General features: G+C 43.5%; 1 protein-coding gene across 1 annotated transcript in view; it reads right to left on the reverse strand.

The window, feature by feature from the left end:
- The window catches only part of LOC105479694 (steroid 5 alpha-reductase 2), a 59,157-nt gene extending 49,737 nt beyond the window's left edge, over positions 1–9,420 (reverse strand). The window contains exon 1 of the mRNA XM_011737822.2: positions 9,102–9,420. Within this exon, the coding sequence (XP_011736124.2) occupies positions 9,102–9,382 (281 nt within the window). The 5' untranslated portion in view covers positions 9,383–9,420. The remainder of the gene's footprint in view (positions 1–9,101) is intronic.
- Between the last annotated feature and the right edge of the window lie 2,326 nt (positions 9,421–11,746).

Below are 11,746 nucleotides of genomic sequence, written 5' to 3' on the forward strand. Positions count from 1 at the left end.
ATATTGTTAAAATGGCTATACTGCCAAAGCAATTTACAGATTAAATACTATTCCTATCAAACTACTGATGGCATTCTTCACAGAACTAGAAAAAAACTACTTTAAAATTCATATGAAGTCAAAAAAGAGGCCGGGCGCAGTGGCTCAAGCCTGTAATCCCAGCACTTTGGGAGGCCGAGACGGGCGGATCACGAGGTCAGGAGATCGAGACCATCCTGGCTAATACGGTGAAACCCCGTCTCTACTAAAAAATACAAAAAACTAGCCGGGCGAAGTGGCGGGTGCCTGTAGTCCCAGCTACTCGGGAGGCTGAGGCAGGAGAATGGCGTGAACCCGAGAGGAGGAGCTTGCAGTGAGCTGAGATCCGGCCACTGCACTCCAGCCTGGGTGACAGAGCAAGACTCCATCTCAAAAAAAAAAAAAAAAAAAAAAAAAAAAGAAATCAAAAAAGAGCTGGGATAGCCAGGCAATCCTAAGAAAAAAGAACAAAGCTGGAGGCATCACATTACCTGACTTCAAACTACACTACAAGGCTACAGTAATCAAAACAGCATGACACTGGTACAAAAACAGACATATAGACCAATGGAACAGGATGGAGAGCCCAGAAACAATGCTGCACACCTACAACCATCTGATATTTAACAAAGTTGACAAAAATAAGTAACAGGGAAAGGACTCCCTATTCAAAATGGTGCTGGGATAACTGGCTAGCCATATGCAGAAAATTGGAACTGGACTTCTACCTTATACCATATACAAAAATCAATGCAAGATGAATTAAAGACTTAAGTGCAAAACCTAAAACTATAAACACCCTAGAAGAAAACCTAGAAAATGCCATTCTGGACATAGGACCTGGCAAAGACTTCATGACAAAGACAGCAAAAGCAATTGCAACTAAACCAAAAATTGACAAATAGGACCTAATTAAACTAAAGAGCTTCTGCATAGGAAAAAAACTACCAAGAGAGTAAACATGCAACTTACAGAATGGGAAAAAATATCTGCAAACTGTGCATTTGACAAAGGCTAATATCCAACATCTATAAGGAACGTAAACTAATTTACAAGCAAAAACCAAACAATCCAATTAAAAGTGGGCAAAGGACATCAACAGATACTTTTTAAAAGAAGATATATGTGGCCAACAAGGATATGAAAAACTGCTCTGCATTACTAATCATTAGAGAAACGCAAATCAAAACCACCATAAAATATCATCTCACATCAATCAGAATAGCTACTATTAAAAAGTCAAACATACCGGGCGCGGTGGCTCAAGCCTGTAATCCCAGCACTTTGGGAGGCCGAGGCGGGCGGATCACAAGGTCAGGAGATCGAGACCACAGTGAAACCCCGTCTCTACTAAAAATACAAAAAAAATTAGCCGGGCGTGGTGGCGGGCGCCTGTAGTCCTAGCTACTCAGGAGGCTGAGGCAGGAGAATGAACCCAGGAGGCGGAGCTTGCAGTGAGCCGAGATCGCGCCACTGCACTCCAGCCTGGGCAACAGCGTGAGACTCCGTCTCAAAAAAAAAAAAAAAAAGTCAAAAATAATAAATGCTGGCAAGGTTGTGGAGAAAAGGGAATGCCTATACACTGCTAGGGGGAACTTCTCAAATAATTTAAAACAGACTCACCATTCAACTCAGCAATCCCATTATTGGGTATATCCCCAAAGGAATATATATTGTTCTACCATAAAGACACATGCATGTGTATGCTCATTGCAGCAGTATTCACAACAGCAAAGACATGAAATCAACCTAAATATCATCAATGGTGGACTGGATAAAGAAAATGTGGTACATATATACCATGGAATATTATGCAGCCATAAAAAATAATGAGATCATGTCCTTTGCAGGCCATTATCCTCAGCAAACTAACACAGAAACAGAAAACCAACTGCATATCCTCACTTATAAATGGGAGCTGAACACCAAGTACATATGGATACTAAAGGAACAACAGAACTGGGGTCTACTTGAGGGTGGAGAATGGAAGGAGGGTGATGGTTGAAAAAATACCTATCAGGTAGTATGCTTATTACTGGGGCGATAAAATAATCTGTACACCAAACTCCTGAGACATGTAGTTTACCTGTATAACAAAACTGCATAAGTAAACTTGAACCTAAAAATAATTTTTTTAAACAAAAGACAGTTAAGAAAATAAAAAATACGAGTCACAAACTGAGAGAAAATATTTGCTAAGTTTATACCTGGCAAAATACCTCTATCCAGAATACATAAACAACTTTTAAAACTCAATAATAAGAAAACAAACAACCCAATACACTGGAACTTAGATTTGTTTATCACATAAGTAACTTTTGGCAAGTAAAGAGCATTGACTGAGAGCACGAGACACAGAGTTAAGTTTTAAAAGATAGAAGTAAGATCATGTACTGCTGATACAAGAGAGCAGGCAGAGAGTCAAAAGAGAACCAGAGTTTGTACATGACAAAAAGATCTTGGGATGTTTCATGGTTAGAAAGAAAAAATATCAAAAGCAAATTACCCTATTTTCTTCACAGTAACTTCTAGGATCAGCCTTAACAATATGGAGCAAATATTAAAAAACAAAATTGAAAGTGGCCCAGAGCCTAATTTAAGACTTGGGTAGTAGGACTGGATAATATGGCACAGTTACAGAAGATGTTTGGAATCTAAAAGTAGAGAGATATTCCAAGACTGAGTCTACAGAGTATAAGGCAAATTTAAGTCACAGATCATCAAATGGGCCCCTTTTCCCAACAGACATCACGTCCCCACCCAAAATCTAGGAACAGGCCATTCTTCAAGGACCAGGTCAAGTCTCCCATCCTCACTCCCACTCACTCCACCAATGCTCTGCACTGCAAGCACTTGTAAAATAGCACTAACAACAGGGATTGCCTCAAGGATGAAACGAGATAGCCAATGTAAAGAACATAATATAATGCCTGGAACACCCAGAGCTCAATAAATATTGGTTTCCTTTCTCTCCCTTCTATAACCAAATGGAAGACAAATTGCACTGTTGGTCCTAGTTCAGGGTTTTTTAAAATTTAGAGCTCCTATGTTGAGCTGAGTCTCGTTAAAGGCTCCTGGGTTGAGCACAGAAACTTTTTAAACAACTTGAGTGCAGACTTTGATGTCCCCGTTTGCCATACATGGCAGGGAGTCAACAGCAGAATGGGAGGTACACCAAGTTGCAGAAATAAGTTGCCAGGCTGTGGCAAAATTCAATAAGTAGACAACTTCTGTATTCCATCTAGTAACAAAAAATATTTATGCTCCCCCTCCAGCTGGCTGAGGGCCCCTCACAGAGCATCACTGCAAGTCTTTCCACTGTCCCTCACCCATTGCTCCTCAGGCAAGGAAACGTGAATTACCTGATGGGTCAATCTGGGAGCAGGACCTGCCAAAGGATGTGTACAGCTCAGTCCTTCTGCTGTCTTTTCAAAACAGGCACCACTGTGAGAGGCCTGTGGTTGCCCAGCCATGATCATAGCTAAGTATTTCTAAGGTACTGTGTTAGAAGGCCCACATAATCCAAAAATCAAAGCCACATTCCCCCAAACCAGCTTTACCAGTAATAAAAGGTGATAATGTGTCTCTAGTTACCTAATTCCTGGATCTCTCAGTTAGTTCTGAACTTGAATGGAGAAGAAGGGTGCCATTTTGAGGCCCCCTCAACACCTACCCACCTATCTGCCGCATGTCCCATGCACATTCAAACATAGACAGGCACTAGGGCCCGCTCAGATGAATGTTCAGTGGCCTGGCTGGGACCTGTGCTAACCAGGCCTCTTTCCCCTTCAGTTTACATTTTCCCACCTGCCTGATACTCTCAGACTGACATTGCTGCCACCCAAGTTTCACAACAGAAAGAGTGAGAAGCACACAATGAAGGTTCTTTCCTGCCTTCTTTCTAGAGGGCAAGCACTAGGCATTGTACTCCTATGACTCCCATGAGACCTAGCACAGTTCTGAGCTTATAGAACTCTGATAAAGATCAGGAGACCTGGCTTCAAGCTTCACTCTGCCCTTTCTTGCTGTGTAACTTGGCACTTGTCACTTGGTCAATCTGAATCCTTGAATTCCAATCGTAATTACTTATTTTGTTTGTTCTTTTTAAGACATTAAATTAGATTCTAAATGGGCAAAAAGTTGGTCCTTTCTTCAATGTGGTAAAAGTGAAATGGTCACGATCTCCAAAGCTGGTTTATATTTTTGGCAAACATAGCTATATATTTTTCAGATGTGCTTATGATGTCATTCCATTTAGAATGAAAATTCCAAGACTCCTACTATTTTCCCATAAAGGATCAAATAAAAAACTTGGAACCCAAGAATTCTCAGAAAACAATATTTACTACCAAGTCCCCACTTACATGTAGCAGAAATTTTCTAAAATATGCCCACTGCTTTGCTACATAATTTAACCAAATTTTATTATAGAATTACCAGGGCACTGAATGTAAACCTATGCCATTCATAGTTTTCTTAAGAAGGGATTGGTAAACTATGGCCCATAGGCCAAATATGGCCCACTGCTTGTTTTTGTAAATAAAGCTTTATTGGAATACAACCACATTCATCTGTTTACATAATGTCTGTAGCTGCTTTCCTGCTATAGCAGTAGGGGTGAGTTGTTGCAATAGAGATTATGACCTGACTTTTTACAGAAAAAGTTTGCTGACTCTCGTTCTAAAAAAATCCTTCAGTTAATCTTAATTGATTCAAATTATGCCTCAGGAACATCCTTAACACATGATTAAGTGATCACAGGAATGTTGCTTATCTTGTTTGGGCTTTTTTTTCTTCATCTGTAAGAGGAGGGATTTGTCTATTGCTTCCAATGTAGTCATTACTTCTCATTCTGATTCTCAGCAAATGAGTAGTTGCCTTAGTGAGGTCTGATTACTTCTGAATAGTTGAGACATCTGCACCTCTCATGAAATAAGAGAAGCATCGGCAGGGGCTCATGAGGAGACTCAAGTTCCAACTCCTTGATTTGCCCCTAACTGACCCAACCTTTTGTGCTTTGCTTCTGTAAAATGAAGAGGCTGGGCAGGTGAGAACTACGTTTCCTTAGAACAGATAATTGTGGTCCAGTGTGTGAAATGCCTCATGGAAAGCCACACTGGCTACTATGAAAGCCCAAGGAACAGCATCACAAACTGGATTTAGAGAGAAGAAAAGACTCAGACAAGGCTTCTTGGAGGAAATGATGCCTGACCTGAATCTTGAAGGATGAGGAGAAATTCCGCTGGAGAACAACTGACTAATAAAGCAAATAGGCATCTTATTGAAGCCATCATTTTATCTGGCTAACTTAAAAAAATGTGTCAGCATCTAAACCTCAGGGAGTATCTCTCTGAATTCAAGCAGACTCTAATGTGTGCATTATACTCTGCTTCTAGATATGTATCATGGAAGTTACACTGCCCTAAACCTTTTCACAATGTAGTCACTTTTTCTCTGGGAAAAAAAAAAATGTTTATTTATCTTGTTCATTCAGTTATCAAGGTCCCATCAAAGTCTTGAAAAAGGCATCAGCCACCACATGCAGAAGTTGTGTGACCGACCACTGTATGGAACACCAAGACTTCTTGGCAAAGTGAAGATCAATCAGAGAGTTTAGACAAGGGGTCATTCCACAGCTGTAATCACAGTCAACAAGAGGTGAGATAACTCTTGACTTCAAATGACTTTGGCAGTGGGATTAGGCAACAGTGCTTAGGCAGCAGTCATTTTCATGTGGCTAAAGAATCCAAACAGCCACAACAATAGATTCGGAAGGGAGGAAAGTTATCTGAATTGACCTAACTATGCAATCTCAGCAATTATGATTCCCAAGTAATTGCTAGCTCTCCTACAATTCTATCTGTACTGTTGTTGTAAGTAGAGTTCATTCATGCATTCAACAAATTCTAGTGAGTACCAACTATGTACCAGCTCTTTGTATACAATGGGGATACAGCCATAAAAAAGTGAGACAAAAACCCTTGACCCTGTGGAATCTACATTCTTGAGTGCCATCCTTGTATTGAGAAAAGTGCAATGAGTTTTAACTTCTATTTGATGGGACATATTGCTGCTTTGAACAGTCCCCAATGGACATTTTGCAAAAGAGTCTGAGCCAAACCTGAGCCATCCTTCCTCCTTTTCTCTCCGTCTTTTTCTCTGTCTTAGCAACACACAAGACAAGATAAAACCAAGACAGCCTGAAGTTTGTTCCTTAATGCACCCTCAGTATCAAGCCAAATGACACCTTAAGCCTCAAAACAGACATGTATGATTATATCAAGACCCTAAAGAATGCTCATAACCTTTGAACCACTTCTGGGAATCCTGACTAAGAAAATAGACCTAACCTTTGAAAAGAATTTAGATGCAAAAAATGTACATCACAGCTTCAATGAACCTAGCCTCACCCCAAGACAAATTAACTGTCCAACTAAAAATGAATATATAGGTAAATTATTATTTTTACAGTAGATGAAATAAGCAGATATTAAGAAATCTATGATAATGTGGGAAAATACTTACTATAAAATGTTAGGTAATTAAACAGAACAAAAAACCATGTATTCAACATAACAAGCATGTGTGAAAATTTAAGGAAAAAGATTTGATAGAAATTCTCTAAAACATTAATATTTAATATACTTAGATGTAATTATGAGTATTTTCTACTTTGGGTATTTTTCCATTTTTCATTAGAAAAAATGTTTTTATAATTTAAAAAATTTTTAAGAATAATTTTAAGCATAAATATAGTTTTTAAAAAGCAAGAATGAGGTCTCATTTATCCAACAAGTATAAAACAGTTTATTAACATACCTGAAGCGCCTGAGATCTGGATTCGTACTGCCTGGGTTTGAACTCTGATTCCTCATTATTGTGTGACCTTGGGCAAGTAAGTTATTTAACCTTTTCTTGCTCCAGTTTCCCACCTGCAAAATGGGTGTGCCTACCTAAATGGGTTGGTATGAGGATGAGTAAATTATTTACTCAGAGTGTTTGGCACAGAGTGTAACACCCTGTAAGCACTCAAATAATAATAGATCAAACACTCCAGTGGCCTCAAAGAAAAAATTCAAACAAGAGGAAAGACAAACTTCAGGTCCTGATGCCTCAGGGACAAGTAACTCAGAGTTGTACTTCCAGTGGGCAATTTTCCCTCAGGCAGAATGAATCTCCAAGTCCTTTACTAATACTTTAAAATTTCCTCTGAAGAAGGACAGTATGTATTTATTTTATGCATAATTATTCCTTTGGGTTTTTTTTTAATGCACTGGTCATAATTTATTGTGCAAAGTGCCTTTTGATTTCAAAAACAAGCCTAAATGTTATGTTAATCGGATTGTCACAAAACACTAATCATTAAGATGAAATGACCTCATAAAATATTGCTTATGTTGCCAACATACGGTACTTAATTTGAAGATAAAAATAATTGTTGATAAAAATCACATTTCTCTGTCAAATGTCTGTTCAAAAATCAGTGAAATAAAGAACTAATATCTTATCTCCTGTATCCAACATCCTTCTTTCTGTGCAAATTAAACCATCTAAATCTGAGTAAAATAAAATCTGTGTAAAATAAAGAATCTTGTTCACAATAGGCTTTGAGTAAATATTTGTTGAAAGGATACAGTTTAGTTCTTATTACTTGACAACATTTGCCTTTTTAAAAGAGTGAGAATTCGGTTAAGATTGCATAAATATTAAATCTCGACCAATAAAGAAGATTCAGAGGATAAGAGGGAATTAAGAAAGACAGTTTGAAATTTGTCTCTGACACCTCTCGAAATGAGGCATCACTTTCTTTTTATGAGAGAGATTATGCCAGAGGCATTTTTATCCTAATTTCTAATCCAAACTTCCTAGATCTTTTGACCCTAGGAATCTTCTACTCAGAATAAGGCAGTGCTTCTTCGAGATTTTGATTTTGTTTGATAACCTTTCTCTGTTTATGGGCTCTGTTCTCTTCTTGCATGGAATATCCGACTACTCAAAATGGCTAAAAGGTCTTAAACTTCAGATTCACAGGCTCAGATTTGAATCTTAGCAGGCACCAGCTGTATTGTCTTTTTTCAGTCCCATAACCTTACTCAGCCTCAGTTTCTTTATAACGTGGATATAATAAATATCTCTCAGAAGGTTACAATAGAGTTAAGTGAGACCATAGATACTAAACGATTGGGCATGGTAGGCAATTTAACAATCTGTTCGTTCTTCCCTTTCCCTGTGAGACTTTACTGAGGCTGGACGGTCTTTCTCTGACATCCCTTGGTCTCTTTCCTGTCTTTCCTTCCCAGAGCAGAAGGCAAAGTTCTCCTGAACCCGGATTTTTTAAATCTAGAAGAACAGTTTGCTCTAAGTTACCCACTCACAATTAAAGTCCCAGGGAAATTAGAAAGGCAGATGAATTGGTGGTGTGCTTGGTCGCTTTTGGGAGGGGCCTAAGAAGCCGGGACCCTCGCTTAAGTCAGTGGGATCTCACGATATTCTCTTCCCCATCTGTGAAGTCTGGATTTGGGCTCTACCCACCTTCCTCCTTAGACCTGCAAAGACTAAATCGATGAGAACCTCTGAGCTGAGTTTCCCTCGGGAGATGCCAAACGCGTAAGACTCTCCCAAGATCCCAGAACTGACCTGTCCCCACCCTGCAAGGAAAAGGTGAAGGAAGAAAGAGAAGCGGGACGGGGCGCGAGATGCCACAGGTAACCGCCGACTGCACGCAGTTGATTAAGGAACAGTCCCGTCCAATAGATCTGCCCAACCTGAGCTTTCCAGCTCGCCTCCCGCCCGCAGGACCTCTTTCTCTCCAGCAGCCAGAGGATTTGGAGAGGCTGAGAGCGGGTGAGGTCCGGGGAGTGAAGGTGGCATCTGTCCCGCGGCCGCTTGTCAACTCTCTAGTGTCCAGGCCCCGGCCCCTGCCCCGGCCCCCGCCAGATGCGCCCCGCAGGCTGGCCTGGCGTTTCTCACAGCGCTGCGCGCTGCCTCCTTGGCGTTCCTCGGTGCGCGCCCCACGCTGTGCTCCTGGACGCCGGGAGCAGGGCAGTGCGCTGCACTGGGCGCCCGCAGGGGAAAAACGCTACCTGTGGAAGTAATGTACGCAGAAGAGGCCCAGAAGCACCGTCCCAGGTGGCCCGAAGAGGGAGAGGGGCTGCCGAGCGAGGATCCCCGCGGGCACCGCGAAGGAGGGCAGCTCCTGCAGGAACCAGGCTGCGCGGGCTGGCAGGCGGGTAGCCGCGGGCTTCAGGCTCTCCGTGTGCTTCCCGTAGCCGGAGGGCTTCGCGACGTACAAGACCAGTGCCCCAAGGGCGACCAAAGTGGCGCTGCCTGCCAGCACTGGGCTCTGCTGGCACTGAACCTGCATCGCGCCGTGTTCCTCGCCGGTGGCCGCTGCCCTAGCAGAAGAGAGCGCGGCCCCCGCAACCCCTTTATGGAGCGCCAGACGCCACCCCATGTCCGCCCCCTCGGCCTTGGCTCCCGCCCCTCCATCCTGCCTCCCACCTCGGCGCGGCCAGCCCTGGCGCGGCTTCGCAGCAATACCCCTTTCTCAGGGATGTAGCCGCGGGGGGCGGGAGGAGAACGAAGGCCTTCTTAGTTCCACAAGGTGTCTGCGCCCTCGCGCTCGCCCTCTCCACCGCTTCACATTCATCTCCCCCTTAGGCTGTCCTTCGATAACTTGTTCCTCAATCCTCAGCCTCTGATGCGGCAACTTCTGGAACTAAGACACTGGAAGAAAACCCCACGGGGACGATTCAGCTGGTGTGGTTCTTCCGCCCCAACACACACCCACTGTGCCGTCCGTTGCCACGCAGCCCCACCCTCGAACACCCAAGCCAGGGTCTTTCCAACTCCTCCCGTTCCTTATGCACCTTCACTCCCCTACAGCTCCCACCCAACAGCATATGATCTTCCTTGGACCCTGAACCATCCTGGCTCTCTGAGCGTCTGCCAGCCCCTCTGCTCTGGTCTGCTCTGGGGCGCCGCGCTCCTTAGCCACTCTCAGCATCAGTGCCAGCTCTGCCCCACCGCGCGCCCCCGGCAGGTACCAGTCTCTCCCGGCCCTAATTCCTCAGCGGTTTCTCTCTGCATCCCCGCACGCGTCCCTGAGCCGCCCGCCTGGGTCAGAGAGGAGCGTCCGCTGAGCTCGGGTGACCGTGCACAGATCGGGGCCAGAAGTTGAGATTCTGTCAGTCCTCCCCCGCCATCCCACTCCCGGTCCCCTAGAGTGGCCCAGACTCAGGCTAAAGTCTAGGGTTTCTTTCCTGGGATGCCCTTTCCCAGCTCCTAGAGCCAACGAGCCGTGGCCCATAAGGTGGTGGCCTGGCGACTCTGCTGTTCTCTGAACTCCTGTCTAACCGTCATACACCCAGACGCCGTTCTTTTTCTCTTCCATTTCCCACCTTTATCTTACCCTCCAGCCCCGCCTTCTCCTACCTCTTCCGTTCTATGATTCAGCTTCCAGGGTTTCTTGGCTGCCTCCTCCTCTGTCTCCCATCCCTTCTTTTCTTCTCTCCCTTCTTTCTTCGACCTGGCTTTCTCCTTTAGGTCGACCTCCTCTTCCCACCTGCTGTTTACCTCATTCTTCCATCTTCGTGTCCCATCTCCCTTGATTACTTTATCCCTGTTTTCTCCTCTGGTTCTTACTTGGGGCTCCACCCTAGTCCTTCCCACTTTTCACTCTTCCCTTACTTTGGAGGTCTCTTCTCTTCCTTCTCCTTCAACTCAGGCCTCCCCGGAGTCCCATTCAATGTATCTCCATCCCCCTTCTGCTGCATCAGGCCGGCTGGTCCAATGACAGACACACTCCCTCATCTGTTCCAGTTTGGGGTGTCTCCTGATTCTTGGCACACATGGTATACGGTGACGCTTTAGCACTACAGGGCACCCTCTGCTTGCTGACCAAGAGTCGTTTATCATATTCCCATTGGGTTGTAATTAATGCTAATCATGCTTCAGTTTTTAATTGATCACCACTTAGGAATCACTCATACTGAGTGAAGCGTGTTTCATGGAATAACCAGGTGTTAGCCATCACAGCTGTTTCAAGCTTGTTTTGCACTGGCTTTAGAGTGCAAGTCCAGTCCCAGCTTCCTCAGGTACAACCTGCTTGTTGAAGATGCCCAAATCTAGATCTCCAGCAAAGATATGAGCTTTAGCTCTGCCTTTTCTCTCTTCTGGAAAACTCCACTTAAATATCTAACAGAGACCTCAAAACCAGCCCTACCCAAAACTAAACCCAGTTATTTTTCCCTTCACCCACTTGGACCCAAATTCTCCTTCTATATTCCTGAGTGTTACCTCTTCCCTGTCCTCAGTTGCCACAGCATCCCTAGGAAGCTGGCTCATAGACTCAGGAAACAATAGATTTCATGATACCATACAGCATTAAGAGAACAGGCAGTGTGATATTTCAAACCCAGCTCAATGGAATAATTTTTTTAAATGAAATGTTTTCTGTCTCAATTTCTTCCTCTCTTTTCTTCTAACTCTGCCCAATTTTTGTCCTCATGATCTTTTCTCCACTCTGATAACAATTAGCTTGATAAAACCAGTCATCTTCAGCTTATGCATCTGTGGGTTGGCTGTAGGTCAGAAATATGGGCTGGGCTTGACTTATCTTGACAGTTTTCACTCATTCATCTATGTAACAACTTAGAGTCCAGCCCCAGGCTGTGTTTGGATGGAGAAACTTAGCTGAGGCTGTTATCCTGGAATGAGTGAGCTAGAT

This window comes from Macaca nemestrina, chromosome 13 (assembly GCF_043159975.1).
Source record: "Macaca nemestrina isolate mMacNem1 chromosome 13, mMacNem.hap1, whole genome shotgun sequence".
Lineage (NCBI taxonomy): Eukaryota > Metazoa > Chordata > Mammalia > Primates > Cercopithecidae > Macaca > Macaca nemestrina.